Below are 19,732 nucleotides of genomic sequence, written 5' to 3'. Positions count from 1 at the left end.
CTCTTCATTTCCCCGTGATTCCCCAGATTGTATACCTGTAAGTTTTGGCAAATAGCTTTTGTACCGAGGATATGACAAAGTGCGAAGCTCGACATATGAGGCGAAAACTGCGCGAGGGGAACGGCACGACACGACACGACACGACACGGCACGGCACGGCACGGCACGGCCCGCAGCGCCGAGCTATCCTAGTTTCGCATCAAAAAGTTTCCACATAATCTAGGCTCCCGTCGTTGTTGTGATGGATCGATCGTACGATAGCGCTGACGGGAGCGCGGGTATCGGCGCTGATAGCATGGAAAAAAGTGCCCGTGCCTATTCCGATTTCGAAAACCGCGGCCAATCAGGGTAAGTCCTGGACCGGGATGGTTGCTCTTGTCGTCGATCATGTTTTGACGACATCCGCTCGGCATTGATAACGGCCACGACGTTGGCTTTCCCTTCGACGTATTGCTTGATTTTGCGTCTGATCGTGCGGGTCGCTTCGTCTCTTGTACCGATTATCGATTGGGATAACTATCAGAAACAGTCAAGTGCGGCCGGTGCAGCATGTTCCGAATGGGCGTTCGATTGCGTCCAAATGTTGCGTGGAGTTCGAGCGCTATGATTCCTCCACCCTTTCGTGATGTATTCCCTCACGTTCCACACCTCCCACCGATGCCCTATTTTCGAGAACAGTATCCTCCCTTATTATGTTCTCTTTGTTCATGTTTTGTTGATTAATCGCTGTTGCTTCGATTGTGACACCATTTTTCGTGTGTGTTGTTCGGCTTTGTAGTTGATGAGCTGTGTCGCCGTCTGAAGCCGGGTATCCCTTACTTCGACTTGTGGGAACTGGAGGAGCCGCAACCTTATTTATGGATCAGCCCAATCGACGTAGCACATCGGGGCCTCAACGCATGTCCTCCTCTTGTACCATTTGTCGTAAAGGGCGCTTTCTTTGCTCGAAGGGGGTTGTGGTGTGGATTCGGCCGGCGTAGTATAGTAGCTTGCGAGCAAGCGTACAAATAGTCATTATATCATCGGTTGGTCGGCTGCGCTAGGGTCAACTGCTGCCGCAAGGCGTTATTGTTTTGAATGTCGTTGTATCTATCGCGTTGTTGCCTCGATAGTTCTTCTTGATATATGAGGCGGTACTTGCCCGGCTGTAGTAACTAATAGGGTAGAGCTCTGGTTCAGGAACGAACTCGTTGGAGAGATGTGCTGCTGCTAGTAGACCGGTAGGGTAGAGTGCTTTTGGTACTTGGCTGGTTGACGAAGACGAGGGGTCGGAGGGGGAGGTCGATGGCTGTCTGGCCGTTTGGTGTAGGAGTGCGCCCGAGAGGGATACTGGGATCATTCGTTCTGTTGCAACTTTCGAGGCGTTTCTGCGCCGGCCAGTGGCCTCTGTCGCGACTTTCGACGCCCCGTTGCCCAAGCTCGGGTCTGCTTCGACTGTTCGCGTTCTGCTCTCGTCCACACCGCTGCGTCTGCGGTCATCCGACAAAGAAGGAGTGACAGCTGAGTTGCGCCTGCGTGTCAAAATTCAGTGTTGTTGATATGTTTCGCATGTTGTGATCGAAAGTGACCTAATCTGAGAAGTATTAGCGCTTGGGTAGAATGTCCAGCATGTGATCGGTTGTCCCGAACTTCAGAAAGGCAATGTCCATGCGCCGCCTAACGCTGCACGATCGTGAAGTAAATACCACCCTCGTCCTGAAAATCCCTGCTACCCTGGCGCAAGCGCCCAGTCCAAGATCCCACATCGCCATCCTATGTCCCAGAACCTCCATATTCTCCAATCACAATGTTCAATGCTTCTTCTTCCCTTGGACGGGATTTTGTTTTTCTTTTGAAGAGTACTATCTTAGAATCGCGATGAGCTAAGAACCCTAAATCCTTCAAATGTCGTACGTCGACGGCGTGTTGATTGCGTGCGTACACAATGCAGTGATTGCACGGGCACAATCTTACAGGATTGTTGTTGCAGCTGCGGTGGCCTACTGGTACCTGTCACGCAACTCATCGATCGCAATCCACCCTTGCTGGCTGGCTGGCTTCGCGAACAAGGCTGGGCTGGGCGACTTGTAGGCTCACTGGCGAAACGGAATGGGGCAGGAGAGCCAACTGGAGCTGGGTTGAACGTGAATTGGAGGGGAATGACTGGACAATTAGAATGGTACATGCAGAAATGACATTGATTGTGCATAAACAAAGAACAGAGAAAGCTTGTCTCTCGTCAAGATCTCCAAACTTTTCTCCGATTGGTATCATTCCACCTCTTTCGTGCCTCCTCATTAGCCGCAGAATATACCGCGCCCATCCTAACATGCAGAGAGCCGTGGAGTCATTCAGTCATGAAAATCTCTTCCCTTTGATATTCGACACCTGGTATCCGGGATCTCGAAATCCAGCATCTCCGGTGCCAAGGAGGTAGAGCCGGCTGCGAAAGGTGTACTAAACCTTGGGCGAATGCTGTTGGCCCTGTAATATGGAAATGGCCCGTGGAATTTGACCGAATTTTGTTCCACTCCCAGCCCTCGTGATGCCAGAGAATCGCCTGTCATCGCAGGTTCGGCATGGAGCGCAGTGTGCGGTAAGTGGCGGGTAACTGTGTGTACAACAAATCGGACGTTATTCCCCGGCGGGCCGGTGGTGGTGGAATAACGTTATGCGCTAGTGCTTGATTTCTCATCACTCCGTCCCTGAGATCCACCACGGGAAGCCTCTGCTGTTGGCGACGAGGTATCCGTTCATTGGCACTCGATCAATTTTCAATACCATCTCTGATGTGACCGCGGCAAGATCTCGAGTTCATCACAGACACTGCGAGCGGCTGTACAGAAGTGATGGTGAAGAAGGCCAGGCGATCATTTACATGACACTGCCATCACACGTACTCCGTCGTGTTCATGACTTGTCTCGGTCCTCCATCTATCATAGCTGGACACGCATACAGCAAGGTAGAATAGTTCTGCTGGGTGCCACTATTTAGAAGCTAGGAGGTGAAGACGTCGTTGGTAACCGCTTAACCGCTAGAGTGAATTGCTGGCAAGCAGATCGCCAAGCTTCTAATCCCAATCGGGGGCTTCCGAGCGCTTGCCCATGGCCTGGCACAGCGGCCCGTGTAACTCACTTGGGAAGCTGCCCTGGCTCTTGTGTAAGGTGAGCTAGAGCAGGTCAACCGTTGAATATCCACCCGCGTGATTCTAGCCGGTGATAACAGACAGCGGGAATCTTGGCACAGACCTCTTCCCCTTCCTCGCCGAGATGCCACAAATGGAAAATTCGAATCAAGAGCTTACCTACTTCCCTCTAGGAAAATATAAGGCAAGCTCATTTCATTGCCTGCTCAAGAGCGGGAGGCTGACACAGCTCATTCGTGCCCCAACAACATAAAAGACGCGTAACAGGGAGGATACCGTTGCGCTTGCTAGTGTTGGTGTTAAGCATGAGACAGCTTCTGTCTCATGCTTAACACCATCATGTGCTGAAGCTTTGTTACCAAGCACACAAGGAACCCTCCGGCTCAAGGCAGTGCTTCCCATGAGGAACGAACCAAACAAATGGATTGGCGAATGTGAGACCTGAAGATTTCCGTACTGTCACTGATGCAGTGGCTGATAAGTTAGTGGGTGTTTTCATGATCTGGATGGGAATACGTGGTGCATCGGACTGGGATGAACCCGGATGCTTTCCCCTGGAGTTGGACAATGGGAGCTTGCCAGGGCTCCCTAAGGGTGTCTTGACTTACTACAGCACCTGCCTAAAGCATTATCGATAGCAATATGGGCCTATTTGTCTTCATGCTGTCCTAACGGCGACGTGGTCTCGAACCTGACATGGCTATTGTGACCACCGTCGCCATAGTGGATTGGCCCCTAGCAAGAACAGCCGTATAACTAATCACCCTGTCTGGCTCCCTTCGCGTCACCTCCGAATGTGAGTTGGCCCTTGACCCGTTCATAAGAGGCAAGACGGTAGAGTGGATATCTGGAGCACACCATCATATCTTGTATTGAGTCTGTGTGGAACCAGAAATCAAGACCAAGACCGTAGAATGACGAATATGAATCCCTATGGACGATTCCTTTCTCCCTGGAATGCGAGACCTTGTCGTCGTAACCGGGCGGGATGCCGGGTGGTACTTCCTAGTGTATAGTCGGAGACATCATACGACGTGGACCGAAGACTGTAGCACAAGCTGCTGGTTGACTCCTCCATGCTGATTCGAGACTTGGGGTCAAGTGCCAGCCACCATTCCCACGTATTGGTGCGCTTGTTGGACTATCTTATTCACAAGCTGTCGGAACCTCGAAGCCGATGTGCCATTAAAAGCTCGCGGTGCTGAAAGAAAGTAGCAAAGTGGTAGTGGTAGGGTAGTTGATGAGGGTGGATTCTTCATCTCGCTCAGTATCACTGGTGGACAGTGGTCTCGTTGATCTTGAATACTCTTGTAGCACGGTAGCAACCTCGGCACATTATCATGAACTTTGGGACTCCTCAGACTCAGTCGATGTACATCCCTCCTAGACCGGTTGAAAAGCGGAAACTCGCTTGCGGCCCACGCCTGGTTTTGTAAATATTGATACACAGTTGGTTCGCCTGGCCTGTGCGAGAATACGACGAAGCTTGGGACATGGTTCGCGGTACGTTCAAGCACTCATTCGTAGGTGCTTAACCTGGATCGATGGGTGCTGGAATCTCACTGTAGAGAAGTCTCTTCGAACCCCCCCGCCTATGATAGGTTCGGGAACGATACGAATGGTGCGCCATGTCTCAGAGGCCGACTCTTCACTGCCCAACATGTAACGTGTCCAAACTCTTATCGCCTTTTCTGGAACCAGATTGTCCGAAGATATGCATCTCACCATCCATGTCCCTTGTCCAAGACGACGACGGAGAGGGTAGGAGAGAAATGTGTACAGCGCACTGCCTTTCATCTTTCTGGCGGTGGTCACATTGCAGAAGTAATCCCATCAGGACGGCCCCTGCTCAAGTATGCAATGACACACACAAAGATTCATCAACCCCGATCATGGCCATGATGACCGATCCCTGCGTATGAATGCTGTCTTCAAGAAAGTGAAGGGATTTGAGAGCAGCGGCGCGGCAAGCAGTGTTGTGGGGTGGTAGAACAAGACTGCAAGGTCCAATTGCCGGCTTGGAGCAGCTGGCCACAGAAGATCAAGAGTAGCAAGCGCGGCATGTTATTCCGTCTTCGGTAGCGACAATGTTGCGGGAATGCCAGTTGAGGGGAGACACATCGTCTTGATGACAGGGTGGGATTAACCAGATTATCAGGGGTTTCGTTTCGCTGCAAGGCAGGTAGGTACCTTTTGAAGGCCGGTTGAAGACGCACCATGACCGCCTTGAGCTAGTCATGGTATCCAAGTATCCGCCAGACCGACCCGCCATCTTGTCAAGACGAGCATGTAGGTTTAGGCGAGGCCCAACAATGATAAAGAAACAAGAGAAAAGGCGAAAGCCTTTCATCTGCGATAGTCTGTAGAGGTATGCTGCACAGCAATCCTTCAGTATCGTCATGGGATCTTGGAACTTCTTTCGTGCTCTGTACTCTTTTGTTTGAAGTGGACCGCTGGTGTTGGATGAGTGTACTCAATAATGGCTCGCTTCGGATCAGCTTTTGGGGGGCTCGCTCGGAAGCATTAGCCAAATCGGGGCGGAAATCCTGGTACTCTCGCCTCTTCTTCCATATCCTGAACACCATCTCACAGCTTGGCACGGCTCACAGGACCAATATGTGAGCTGGATCAACTGCGTGCATCATCCTTCGTGTATGGTGTATGCACATTAGCAACACCAACGCCGTCAATACGTGTACAAGCAGACTCACCATGTAGAAGACTTCCATCTTGCTGTGGAACTGGTCATGCAAAACACTTCAACCTTCTCGTGGGAGGCCGTAAGCCGCTCCTAACATGTACCTCGCCCAAGAACTCGGGATAAAAACGTAGGTCGAGTGAACGAGAGAGGTACTGCATGTATCCCCTTGACTCGGGGCTACTAATGCTGTATAGCGAGCGTCTATGATTGTTGTACGTAACAGCATGCTTCAGTCAGCTTTTGCAATGTCTTTTATCCCATATATCCTGGGTTGCTAGAAACGTATAGAATTACTCCTTATCGGAATTGAAAGCTGACATAAAGCGTTGTCGCGTGGTAAATCTGGGCCGACATAAGATTGTTGGCTATTGAAGCCAAAACCGCATTCTCTTTCGTCTTATTGTATGAAGGCCTTCTTAAAGTCAACCCCCGAGTTAACTGCCAACACTGTTTAAAAAAATCAATATCACTGATGGCTGTAGTACCTTGTTCGTTGTTTGTCCCCACATGGGATGAACTGTAACCCCATCAAGCCGACTCTTCTAGACACTTCTCGCGCAACGTCAAGTCGAGGTACACTAACAAGTTTGCCAACGGCAGAGTAAGTGAATGGAGCTCTCAAGGTCTCTGACTTCTGCGTTCACGATAGCGAGGACTTGTTTGTTTCCACGACTGGATGCTGGAGAGGCAGAGCTGTGACCAGCACAACGCAGGAAATAAGTCAGAGGCCATGGCAAATGTATGTAGTCGCAATGTAACGGGCGTGAAGAGCGAAATACATGGTGAAGAGCCGCCAGAATGTTGTTGATGGGTCTCTCGCGGATCTTGCAATGACGTTTTCGGAAACGGATCGAGTTTACCAAGTATTCCCAGCAGTCACCGTTTCCTCGAGTACCGTCGTTTGTGCATCAAAGTGGTGTAGTTGGCATCTGACATACCGCAAATTTTCAGTCGCAACGGAACCCTCACTCGGGGATAGCCATACTCGGGCGTTCTGAGCTTGTTCGTAGCTCTGCAAATGCAGCATCTTCCAAACCGGATTGGCTCATCAACCTTGTATTATCCACAAAGCATATCCAGTACAACTGTGTGGTGTAGATGCGTCATGCGGTCTACAGCACATCGAGCGTCCCGAAGAGTGACAGAAGCTACTTCCCCGTGACCCTGGTCCCTGCCAAGGTTCCATCGCGCGCCTTGAACCGGCGGAAGAACAGGGGCACGGGTTGATTCCTGGCGGTTTGATCACAACGTCCCTGAGAACCCGTTCACTTGGATACAGATACATCGGTGCGTAAATGGACGGAGCTCATTGGAAAGTACAGCTGACGCATCAGGTTGGGAGTGGGATGACGAAACGGATGCTACGAGCATTGTTGAATTCTCGGCTTGGTAGACCTTGATGATGTACAAACCATCCCAGTTCATGAGACTCTGCCACGCATCGAAAACCCCTCCTTTGTGACCCTGTCTCTATTCGTGTACGCTTTTGAGACCCTATGAAAGAAGAGGAAGAGAAATTGTGAGAGTTCGTGAGTCATGACGCGTGATATGAGGCGTGACAATAAGACGAAAAAGGCATTGCGGGGGAAACATTGGAGAACAACCACTTGTAGCGGCCCGGAGTGAACGATTTCGCAATAGCAACGACATGCTGACCCTCGATTCAGGTTGAGTTTCAGGGCTCGGTATTCCCGCCATTCACTTCATCTTCATCGTCCAGGACAAATGCTGCCGAGCCAGCCGTGTACTTTGGTGGCTTGTACTCGTGGGACGGAGCAAGCGGATATTCTCTGCGCGTAACTCCAGTCGGATATCCGTCTCCATTGGGGCCAAAGGCGGCCTCCCAGGGCACCCTCATGGACTCGGGGACCTTCCAACCTAACTCGGAATTCCTGAGCCACAATCTAACCAGGTGACGACCGGGGCCGTCTTTCGGATCCTTGTACGAATCCCTCGCGTGTATGAGGGCCCAGTTGTTGATGAAAAGAATATCCCCGGGCCTAGTATCTAGCATCAACCGATGTCTGGTCGCGAGCTCAGATAGAATCTCAAGGGCTTGGAGGTGCAAAGTGGTGAGGCTTGGAATGGAAGAGCTCAGGCTGGCTTTAGCGGTGACGGGATGGAGACCTAGACGACCCGGATCGGCGCTGAGATAGACCCTATTGTTGTAGATTTGCACCAAAGGTGCGACAATGTGTCGGGGAGGATTTCCAGAACTATGGATAACCCCTGCAGCGTCAGCACATGCTTGGGCAAATGGCTTTTTGGGATGTGACAGGTTGTATCTCGGGACTAGCCGAAAGACAACAAGATTTCCAGGGACGTACACTTGGATTGGCCAGCATGGCTCACACAAAAGTTCAAGAACTTGAGGGTATGACGTCGCCAATTCCTTGTATATGGTCCATGAAGAAGCCACGAAGGTGTTCCCGCCCTCCTCGGCCAATGATCGAATGTGAAGCGCAATCACATCGGTGCCCATATCATTATGCCAGGCCTACTGTACATTAGCAAATTGTTCGAATGCCGGGCTTTGACTTATGCATGAGAGTTGACGGAACATGAAGACTCACCAAGCCGGTGTTGGTGTGGATACCGTGACGGAGTTCAGGAGGAACAGTCCAGGATTTGGAAGCAGTTACATGAGCTATCAGATACTTGTCAGTAACTCTTGTGCTGCCATGGAAAGCTATAGGAGTACCAGGTAGCTCTCAAGGTTGATATACTTACTGAGCATGGACCCTTGCTTGTCCTGAGCACCTCTCACATCTCCGATGTAGCTCGCCAAGCCCAGGAACATGTTGTTGTTATTCTGGGCCGAATCAGAAAGGCCGATGCCCCTGATAATGACGAACCCCTGACCTTCATGGACTTGACGCCTGGCCTCATCCAGCACGACATGGAAAGTGGGGAGGGGAAAGCTGGCCTTGTTGATCATATCCCCAGCGAGTCCAAGGTCTGGATAGCGTCAGAGATTGCTATATTCTGTCGTACATGAACATATGGTACTGACCGGCGCAGGCTTGCAGTGCCTGCCGAACTTCTTCGATCCCCTTTTCGTCTACGTGGATAACAGGTGACTTGGGAGGGAGGATGACATTCCCGGCCATCGAACCAACAAGACCGAGGTTGAGATTATTTGGAGTGGCGGCACCAGACTCTCGCTGCAGTGGTTCCTCCCGAGCCTTGATAGTTCCGAGCTTCTCCATGTCAGGCACAGGAATCCAAGAATAGGACATTCAGAGGCGTATGTGAAGATGAGAAGTCGATATGTCAGATGAGGGGTGGTAGAGCAGTCGTCACCTGGATATCATCGTGAAGAAATGGAACGCCATTTATGTGTTTCTAGTCGGTGCCCTGTTCAACGGAGACATTTGTGTTTGTTGGCCTACTAGAGGTTGATGATTGGCCTGGCAGAGATTGTCCCAGGGGGCAACGGAAGGGGGCACATTGGTGTGGGTCATCAAACGGCTTTCCTTTTGTGAAGCATCTCGACGCCCAAGGTCGCTCAACATCCCGTGCGGAGAGGCCCAAATTTGACACGACCAGGCCGGCATCCGTTATCGCACATCGTTGGGCGTTCGTGGACTCGTGGCGAAGGCGGTCGTCCTGTGGGTTAGACCGGTGGGTGTCATGGAATCAAGTCAAGCACGGAGGAGAATGCTGAGACGACGTATTCCCGTGGCAAGAGCCAATATTGGTCCAGCAATGGAAAATGAGGGGGCTTGGAATTAGCGGCATATGTTCCTTCGGACACGACTGACAGTGGCCCCCAGTTGGCGCGCGGACCCTTATGAAAAGATGCGTTGTAAAATATAAGCTGCGGACGAAGGACTATATCGGATTCAACCCATTGTCGAACTCGGGGAGACCCTGATAGTCCGGGGAGGAATGGACGAACGAAGGCTCCATGCTCCTGGTCCACGGGTATAAGCAATCATGTGGCGATTACGCATAGTTCATGATTGCTCACCTGGCCCATGGGTCCGCCGGCAGTAGGAACTGCATCCTTCTTAGATCTGGGTTCAAGCCCGGCGTGTCTTGTGGATTTCCGAGGGCCCACAGTCGTTCGTGTAGAGAATTTTTCTTTCCCCATCATGCAGTCCAGATGGTACATCACTTGACAGCCGTCCAATGCCGGGCTTGCTGACACCTGATACGTCAAGAGCTCGGCTGCTACACCAAGGTGGTAGTCGTTTGGGGCAAGTCGAAGAAGGCTTTCAGGGACCAAGGCTCGACCAGTAAGATGTCGCCAATGTGCATTCCAGAAGTGGGCAGCTTGGGGGCTGGCGCTGTCGTGGTGATGTCGACATGCTGTTAGCTAGACCGAACCAAATGTCCAGTGTAGTTGCATCTGTAGGAGCGAACAGGTGCTTGAACGGCGGGTCTCGCGGATCATGCTTGGAAAAAACTCGAGAGCTCTGTCGTTGAGGCGAGCAACTGATGTCATGCTCCAGAGGAGCTGCATGTTATCGTTGACGGTAATACTGCGTTATGCAACACCGCCGCTGCAACCATGGACGGGGAAGATTGTCGACATGGCTGCTTCAGATTTGCTGTGAAGAATTCCAATATCCGGGAATACGCCTCGAGTTCTCCGGATTGCTGTCCTCGGGCTGCCAGCTCGACAAACAAGGACCGGCAGGGAGGCAAAGCGGACGTTCCATGATGACAGGCTTGGAAGATCCGGTCTCCGGACAATATGCTGTCAAGTCAAGCAGTGCCGGGTGTCTCGTTTCTCGGTCGAGGGACCACAGCGAGACCACCAGCACATCAACGGGAAGGCGATCAATACGATTGGCACCGGCTGCTGGGTTCGATGGCTGTCGAGAGATATGCCGTGACAGCAATGTATGATGAGCGGTGGCTTCCACTCTGCATGCTCCGTCCAGCTGGGGCTGTCCGTCCCGTCTCTCGTGTAACCAGACCAATCCGCCGGAGACTAAGAGAAGGAGAAGGGCAAGGGAAAGGGAAAGGGTTGCTAGCTAAGAAGGGTTAAGTCCAGGGCACCGGGGCCTAGTACGCTCTCGTCGTCGAAACTCTCAAATCAAGGGACTGAAGAAAGAGGACGATCAGGACATGGGGCGAAGAGCGAGCCTGGACTATCCAGCTTGGGGTATCCGACCTGACAACTTGCGATTCGGGGGTTCAAAGGTTCGGCTGTCCTTGCTGGATGTGTCTGGATCGGAGAGTGTTAGTGGACGAGTATAGGCGGTACTGTCGTTCTGTATTATTGTATTAGACGTACTACTGATACGGTTCCCCTTGGTCACAATTGAAAGAGAGCGAGCGTGTGTGTCCGGTGGTGGAGTGATGCTAGAGGTAGCCATGGAAAGTGGGTTTCCAGGACCAGGAGAAGACGGAAGATCGGCGACATTGACGCGAGATGGTCAATCAACCATGTCCGGACGAAAACCGCGCCATTGATTGGCTTGGTTGGCAGTACCGGCGGTCTGGTCTGAGGTTCGAAGTTGAGGAGGGAAAAAAAAGAAAAAAAAAGAAAAAAAAAAAACAGACACGGTGGAAGCCGGCGTGGGGGACGAGATCCCGTCAGACGTCGATGGACAATTAGGTACCAGTAGTTGATGGTTGAGCGAAGTCGCGAATAGAGACAGACCCAAATGGATAATGGCCTGATGCTGGTGGTTGCTCCAAGTTCGTTCCTTGGCTCCAAATTCCTGGAGGTTGCTTCTTTCTTCTTCTTGCTTCAGGTTGGCAGAGGTTGTGCTACTGTGGGAAGATGCCTGTTGCGTCCGCCGACTGTCCCAAGTGAAAGACGCGTACTACCGTTGACGACTTTGGAGGAAGACCTAAGGACTCGGGAAGGAGCAACAAGCTACCCCGGGCCGCCTGCAGTGACATGGATAAAAGACAGGGCAGTGAGTGGCGGCAGGCACTGTATGTTTCGACACCGTACATGCAGTACCATACTGACGTGAAATGAGCATGTGTGTGCGGCTGTCAATGGTCGCCTTATATCAAAGATACATTTGCTGTCGCAGCTAGACTGGGCAAACTGCAGGTAGCTAAGATAGTATAAGTCTAAAGGAGGGAAAGTCATCTCATCATTACACGTCCAACAGAACAAACACCATCCACTTACTTGTAATCTTTCATTAGCGTCCAAACAACAAGTAAGACGCAGTCACAGGATGCATACCTAGACATACATACATACATACATACATACATACATACATACATACATACATACATACATACATACATACATACATACATACATACATACATACATACATACATACATACATACATACATACATACATACATACATACATACATACATACATACATAGATTGATCGTGCCGACAACATGTTACCGGGTAATGGGAGCCAGCGTACGTCTCGGAGGTTTCGCCGTGGGCGACTTGTCGAATCCCGTCGTAACGTGTATTGGTATGTACTGTCATTCTGTCAAGCGCGACATGGAACTTGCAGTTGATGCACTGCACTTTCCATTCGGCGTCGTGATTGCCATAGAGGTAGCACTCCAATGAACTTTTGCTATAGTAGCGTCCCCCCAGATGTGGAAGGAACGTTCACGTTGCACACACCGGTTTCCTTCAACGCTGCAGTCTCGTTGGTCGAACAGGCATCCGAACTGAACCATGATCAATGCACTGCACCGTGACTGGCAATTTCACTGACACGGGACGCAACTGTTCACTTAGTTCTTTCCCTTCCTTACCTTCTCCATTTGGGCGCCTGCCTTTCCACATCTTCCACTTCCTTTCCACTTCAAGTTGCCAGACGCTCCAGTCCTTCCTGGGGCTGAATCCCTCTTTCCCTCACTCACCGGCAGTCCTGTCTCCACTCCAGGCTGCCATCATTTCAGTTGTGACGGCTCGTCGAACGTGGATCTTGTGGTCTTCATCGAGGGGCATCGAGGGGCAGGCAGGCAGGGACATGGATCGAGGTCGCCGGCTTCCCTCGTCGTTTCGTTCCCAATCGCCAACCAACCAACCCCGCCATCCAAGAGCTGGGATCCAATGCTACACTACTAAATATTCGGACCATAACGCCTATGGACACCACCACCACCATTGTATACATCCAAGAATATTCACTCTCTTGTACCTTTTCTTACACGATTGTCACCTCGGTCTCAAGGCAGGGTTTTCCCCTTAGAATCCAGCCTATCTTTGCCCTAGCAAGGCAAGGCAGCTTCTCCAGCTTTATTGCCTCCCCGAACACTGGTTGAATGCGAATTGACCGGTACAGGCAGTCGCCTAATGAGAGGCAGCAGCTCAAGGGGCTCTCCTCAAGTACCCTCTCCTGGCTGGTTCTTTCCTGGTCCCTCCTCCCACCTGTGATAAAGCTTGCTGTTTTTTCTTCCTTCTTTCTTTCTTTCTTTCTTTCTTTCTTTCTTTTTTTTTTTTCTCTTTCTTTCCTTTTTTTTTTTTTTTTTTTTTCCCTTCTTCCTTTCCTCAACCAGCGCATTACAATGCTTCTTTTCCCACCCACTTCCCACATAGAACCACTGCAGTGATCCTTGAGACAGGAACAGTGTCACGACTCGGAGGTCTTCCCACCATTACACGACATGGGATCCAGACCGTGATCTCAGGTTCCAATAGCGCAAACTGAAGGCGCCCGGCAAGTTCCACTGCCTGTCCTTGTTCTTGACCGGCACTCGGGTTGTGTTCAGCGTCCTCGTCCCACGCAGAAAGTGTTCATCAAGTCTTTTCTTGGACGAAAAATCATTCATGGCCACCAAATGTGCGAAAGCTTGGATCCTTCAAGTCTGGGGCAAGCACCAAGAAATCAAGACGTCGTTGGTCGTTGGGCTGCTTCTGAATGCCATGAGCAGTGGCGAGTAAGTATCCACCGTTCCCACCCCACGCGGGACAAACCTAAGCCTTTGATCAAGGTCCCCAAGGTCCCTTACCCAGCTGTAAAGGGCCCACATCCCGTGATGACGACTTGTCTCATGGCATGAGGTTATCAACATGCCAATGTAACAGTGGATGGCCTCATGGGATGTCCAACATCGTCCAGCTGCCGTCCCAACTATGCACTCCACAAGGCAGGACACCCAACCCAACAGACTGTATGTAACAGCCTCTGACAGGCTGACAGGTAGCCTGCCCAATATGTCTGTTGCACTCACGGGTACGAATAGTAGCCGCCGAGCAGGAAAAGTGACAAAGTATGAGTACGCAGAACAAGGCGTCCAAATACTTTCATTTACGCGAATCAGATTGGTCAATCACCTTATTCGGAGGCTTCGCCGACGCCCTTGTAACTGACTGACACTACAACGGACTCCTCATACACTAGTTTGTCACGGTCAGCTGTCGACAGCTACCTTTACCCCTCGCTAACCTCGATCGTGGCTGTTATCTCGGGAGGTCTCCTATCGGGCGTCTCACGTATCACGGGTGGCGGGGCACACACATGCCTGCGCCGTAGTACAGGCTGCCCTCCCACGTCTGGCTCAGCTTCTGGCCTCTCACGCACCTCAGCTTCTTCGCTACGGCAAGTCACGTTCAAGATCCTGGCACACGTCCGCTGGGCAGTCCACCCCCCTGGTCAGTCAGCAGCAGCGTTAGTAAAAAGATGGTGGTGGTACAGCCAGCCGAGGCCCTCTTCATTGCTCCCCTCGGACTTAGTACCAGTAATAGAGAGGGACCTGACTGACAGTGTCACGTTTACGTTACCTTCCCCAAAGTATACACGCCCGCTTCCCTCACGCGGTTTTTTTTGCACCGCGAACCACTTACTCACTCTCCGCCTCATCTCTCTCTCCCAGTCTCAGGCTCAAGTTTTTTGCCCTCTCTCTGTTGACAAATCAAGGGGCTCCGGGGTTTCCTCTTACACACACACACACACACACACAACCACACTTGTGGGAATCAAGCTTAACCTCTGTGTCCCGTCAACGCAACCTCGCAGCAAGCCCAAACACCCAGGTTTCCTTCCAGGGCTTCCACTCCCTTTTCAGACGCTCCCATGTTTGGGTCACGGCCAGGGCTGCTTCATCTACAGGTCCGCCGATAACATCAAAGTACACACCTCTCCAGAGTGAGCGCCCGCCCTCGCCTTCAGTTGTCGCCTCTACTTTCCTCTGCCTCGTTCCGCTGGGCCGTTCCGCCCCCTTTTTCGTCTCATCGCCGCCCCCTTGTTGGCCGCCCTCGTGCAACGTGCTGCGTGGCCCTCCTCCTACAGTCCTACTACAACAGTACCTTACCTCCCAAAGGCCGAGCCGACCCCACAGGATTTGCCTACCCGGCCTCGTCATCCTCACCGGCTTCCCTCGTGCCTTGCCATGTTTGGGTGCTCGGAGGCTGCTCTCATCCCGCTCCATGACAATCACGCCTGCCGCGAACGAATTATGCTTGCTAGATCCAGCGTGGTTCCGGTTTGACCCCCGTGAATGAGCTTCCTCGTCGTCACATCAACTGGCGTGTTGCATCTGGGTTCCCTGACCACACTCGTCCCAAGGCGACCAATCCTCACACACGACACGGACCACCAACCTCCTACCCCCTACCTAGGCAATTGCTTTACCTCGAACTGAGGGAACACAAGATGGGCCACCCAAACAACACCGGCTACAATGCCTCCTTGTTCGCTGCAAAGCCAACTTCACATGCAAGTTCCCGCTCTTCCCACACACACATTTGCTTTGCTCTGTTTCCCCTGATATCCTCGAGACGCCTAGCTTGATCGCCTGTCCAAAGTTTTGGAGCCAAGGCCTACTACTTGCTGTCCTGGCTAATAACACCCCGTGTTTTGCGCAACACCAGGTTTTCCATTCTACGATACCTCATGCAGTGGGCCCGACGGGTGCTGATGTCCGCTTAAACAAAAGAAAACGAGAAGGGGATTCCGCAGGCTATGACCGCAGGCCCCCCAGTCTCATCCCTTCCACCTCTGCCTCACTGCCAGGGGCACAGGATGTGTCGTACCTTTTTTCCGATCGTGGCCCCATTTTAGAGGAGTTTTACGCATATCAGCATGCATTACAAGGCGCGCTGCCAGGTATGTTTAGTTCACCGGGCAAACACTGTTGAGGCCGGTTTCTCACTAGCCTTGCAGAACCGGGGCAATTCGGGCCAATCCATCATTCGCTTGCAGACCCGACAATACGGAACAACCTCTCAGAAGCGTGCCCGGCCTTGGCCCCATATTCCCCGGTAACTCAACCCCATTATTTCTCCCAGTCGGCTGCAGTTGCCCCTCCTCCAGAAAATGTCTATTCAACCTATCAATCGTCAATCAGTGACTTCAAGGTCGACGACACCCCTGGTGGTGATAGTTTCAGAGTGCCAAACACCCCGGGGATGGGCCAAAAAACCGACAGCTATGCCCAAGAATCGGTCACTTTCTGTCAAACCTTGCAGTCACACACGACGCTCGATATATCTTCCTTCTCGTCGCCCCATCCTGACAGTGTTGCCATGTCCTCTCCATGCTTCTCTCCGCACGGTCACAATTATATGACCTACGTTTTTCAACCACAGAGCCAGTTGAACGTCTACGGTGCGTCAAGCAACCCCGTCTTATCCGAGCCAAACCCAAACAGTTCCCGATTCCCAACCCCCATGGACCAGACTATGGGATATGGCCGTGTTCAAGTCATGCGTGGGTCCGAGGTAAGTCGTTCTATCATGGCCCCGACAGAAACATCCATGTTTGTGCCTTCAACATCGGCAGCTGGGTATCCACAAGATCACATTGTAGAACAACAGCAACGATGGGTGGAGGTCATAAAGGACAGAGAGGATAGAGTCGTGAAGACAGGACTGGCGGGCGACTCTGACTTTGAAGAGCGTGAACTTGTGCCTGTGTCAACACCGTTGCGCGGCTCCTATGAGGACCTCTCCCATACCTTGACTGGGTCCAACATGGGTTTGGTCGGCGCCGGCAGCTCGACCAGGACAGAGAATGCTTTGCGGAGAGGCTCGGTCGAGAAGAAGAAGCGTGGCCCGCTGGAAGAAGACAAGCGGAAAGCAACGTGTGACACTCGTAGCATGGGCGCTTGTATAAGATGCCACAATCAGCGAATCCGGGTAAGTACTGTTGATACCACGACAAATACGAAGTTACGTGCTAACCAGGAAAAAGTGCCACCCCAACCCACAAGAGCCACACAACCGTGATGCTCCGTGTAAATCATGCCTCCAATTTTCCAAAGACTCGAAAAAGACCATCCACAACATCCCTTGTCTTCGCGACAAGATCATCGGGATAAGGATCTTCCGCGCCGGCGGATTGAACTTGACGAAGCGCTTCACACATACTCAAGTTGTCGATGTCGATGTGAGCGACCAGTTGGGCTCTACTCGCCGCGTCGAAATGGTTCAGGGGTTGTGCAATGAACCCAAGGTGGTTGTACGACTATGCAAGGCGCCCATCGTGTTGGAAGTCCGTCGTTTTAACCCGGCTCCTACCGATATCAACGAGCGAAGATACGTTGCCAACGGCTATCCCGCGGTTCAGCCTTTGCAGCCATTTTGCCTGGTTAATGTGGAAAATGCTGCTGCCCAGTTCAACCAATATATCAACGCCAACGCCCTTCTTGGACTCGAGGAGGCGGTTGAGAAATCCGACGGCATCGTGAAGCGGACCTTCGCCACCATTGCCGAAATGTGCCGCTCACTTACTGTAAGTGTCTTGCCTGTTTCAGTGTGCAGATCGCCGTCACTAACGGGACCCGTCTAGAAGACGACAGAAGACAAGCACAGCAAAAATAACATAGAAGCCAGGCGTCAAAGGGACAAGAGAGAGCTGCTGACGAATGCAGTCCGTCTCTGGTTTGCCATCCGTAAGTACCCTCCTCCAATGCCTTGAAAAGCCATGCTGATAAAGTTCTCCAGGCCATGGTATAGGGTCCGCATGGCTAGATAGCAGCTCCGACACGCTTGATATGAAACCAGTCTACAAGGATGACTACCCGCTCTATGGGCGGGTCGACGTGCCCCGCATGATTGTTGCCCAGTTTGATAGCATTCGGCACGAGCGTATTTATAAAATCCTCGCTCCCCGAGTGCTGAAGCTTTACGAGAAGCTTATCACATCGAGTGATATGCAGAATTGGTTCACCATTTATCTGGTGACATTCTTGTTTCTCCATCAAGTCAGCTGTATCTCATTCGATCGGTATCGTCGGGTCAGAGATAACTCGGGAGGCAGGCAACAGGTGTGTGGAATCCATTTTCTCGTAGATGAGGCAAGAGGAGCTAACTGTTGGTTGCATAGGAAACCCGTTATGGACCGATCGGGCCGAGTCCCAATTCTCCCTCTGACTTTGTCGAGAGTGCTTTTGTCGAGGAGGTACAACACGGTGGCGTGGTTCTTCTGGCCTACTGGCAGTACTTCAAACGCGCCGACCTCATGCGTCTGGACTGGGATGACATTGCCGATACCAAGTTGAACACTCTGGAACCAGAGCAAGCCGAGCTTTTGCGATGGACTGTTGAGCAGTTGAAGAGCGTTGATCCGAATACGGGAAAGAGCAAGTGTAGGTGTTGTCGTAATGTGGGCTAATTAGAGCCATTGCTGACTCGGACACAGTGGATAGCATTCCCAAGACGCCAGCCCAAGGCTGTTGGGAGCACGAATTGTACTGGGTATCGCGGATGTTCGACTCGACTGCAACAAGAGAGTCACCGTGGTCACCGCCCGAAACCTTTACCCGCGCAAAACCGAGCGTTGGGCGAGAATATACACCGCCTAGGCCATCTCAGTCGCCTTGATTGTCAGGCGTATTGCTGATTGTCCATGATATCGGCATTCATGTTGAAATCATGTTTGTTTGGATGTTCCTTTGAGTAACTTTCCGTTGGCTTTCTTCCCTTCAGCATTGGCATTAAGCATTGGGGACGGACTGACTGTCCATCCGGAGTGGCACTTTTGCTTCTTGAATTTTCCCCCTTATTTTGCGCTTCAAAAGTAGGTACGCTCGTACCAAGACGACTACGGCAACGCATACTTCTTTGTCCCAAGCACCGGCAAAAGAGTTAGATTTCATTATTCCGCCTTTTTCTTTCCCCTACAGGACTGCGGTCTATTCTTTTCCTAGGCGTCGGCATTGTGGGCGCGAACGAACAAACAAGCAGACAAAGACAAGGATCAAAGGCAGGGAAAAAGAGAAGAAAATAAGAATAAACCGGGGTTGCTGTTGCTCGCGCAGTGGGCTGTTGGGATTTTCCAGTGACCCTTGATCTTGCCTGAATTTGAATGTCAAGCACAAAACCATGACTCTTTACGATGGAGTGTCGTGGTCGCTGCTTGGACGTGCTGTGCTGCCCCACCCAGGAACTTGTCAACTTTTCATCACGAACTAGTTCGTCTGTTCTATGTAAACAAAGCCCCTGAAAGGTGCAGTTCATCCAGCTCTTTGTTTGCGGGTATATCCTTGTGACAAAGTGTGGGGATTTGATCTTGTTGTCGACAAGCCACAAGCCAGAGGGAACTCGTGCCTATAATTGTGATTGGTACCGGGAAAAGAAAGAGGACCAGTCAGTGGATGAAACGTAGCAAAAAATTATCATAGCAAATGAGAATAACGGACGATAGATGTGTGGTTATAATTCTGAGGGCAAAATGTAAATAAAAAGAATGTCGGGAGGAAAATCAAAAAGATGTTGAGACTCGGATACCGGGAGTCGAACCCGGGGCTGTTGAGAGAGCAGTCACTCCTGAGAAGTGAGAGTCAACGATGTTACCGCTACACCATACCCGATTGAACTGATATGGTCCGATTTGTTGTTGAAAGTGGGCTTGGAAGTTGTGGCTATGAGCGGCGGCTGCGTGTTGAAAATTTGTCTGTGAAAGCGGATGTTTGGGCGTTTTGGAGTGAGTGGATCCTTGGAAAAACAAAACATGGCGGGGGATCCTGGTTGAATTGGAGTGCATAGTTCGATAGCTAGGTACAA

At 51.5% G+C, this 19,732-nt stretch overlaps 3 protein-coding genes and 1 non-coding gene across 4 annotated transcripts; 1 reads left to right on the top strand and 3 right to left on the bottom strand.

Annotated features, from left to right (window-relative positions):
* Window positions 1-7,116: 7,116 nt before the first annotated feature.
* Window positions 7,117-10,963, bottom strand: NCU07743 (hypothetical protein). The gene is made up of 5 exons (XM_953443.3): window positions 8,840-10,963; window positions 8,557-8,784; window positions 8,400-8,473; window positions 8,154-8,323; window positions 7,117-8,042 (listed from the first exon to the last, which is right to left on the bottom strand). The coding sequence occupies exons 1-5, from the start codon at window positions 9,063-9,065 to the stop codon at window positions 7,502-7,504; spliced, it is 1,239 nt and encodes a 412-aa protein (XP_958536.3). The 5' UTR covers window positions 9,066-10,963; the 3' UTR covers window positions 7,117-7,501.
* A 3,100-nt stretch (window positions 10,964-14,063) lies between these two features.
* On the bottom strand, window positions 14,064-14,588 carry NCU07744 (hypothetical protein; the record flags this gene model as incomplete). Its single annotated transcript, XM_953444.1, has 3 exons — window positions 14,064-14,125; window positions 14,222-14,377; window positions 14,573-14,588. The coding sequence occupies 3 exons, from the start codon at window positions 14,586-14,588 to the stop codon at window positions 14,064-14,066; spliced, it is 234 nt and encodes a 77-aa protein (XP_958537.1).
* Window positions 14,273-19,185, top strand: NCU07745 (hypothetical protein). Its single transcript, XM_953445.3, has 8 exons — window positions 14,273-15,443; window positions 15,599-15,833; window positions 15,891-16,864; window positions 16,920-17,459; window positions 17,517-17,619; window positions 17,672-17,994; window positions 18,054-18,315; window positions 18,369-19,185. The coding sequence occupies exons 1-8, from the start codon at window positions 15,381-15,383 to the stop codon at window positions 18,548-18,550; spliced, it is 2,682 nt and encodes an 893-aa protein (XP_958538.2). The 5' UTR covers window positions 14,273-15,380; the 3' UTR covers window positions 18,551-19,185.
* A 262-nt stretch (window positions 19,186-19,447) lies between these two features.
* Window positions 19,448-19,539, bottom strand: NCU15075. The gene has a single exon. It is a non-coding gene; the product is annotated as a tRNA-Glu (tRNA).
* Window positions 19,540-19,732: the final 193 nt, after the last annotated feature.

The sequence above is a fragment of the Neurospora crassa genome, linkage group V (assembly GCF_000182925.2).
Source record: "Neurospora crassa OR74A linkage group V, whole genome shotgun sequence".
NCBI classification, from domain to species: domain Eukaryota; kingdom Fungi; phylum Ascomycota; class Sordariomycetes; order Sordariales; family Sordariaceae; genus Neurospora; species Neurospora crassa.
Note: the sequence above shows the minus strand (reverse complement) of the source record. Positions and strands in the feature narration are given on the sequence as shown.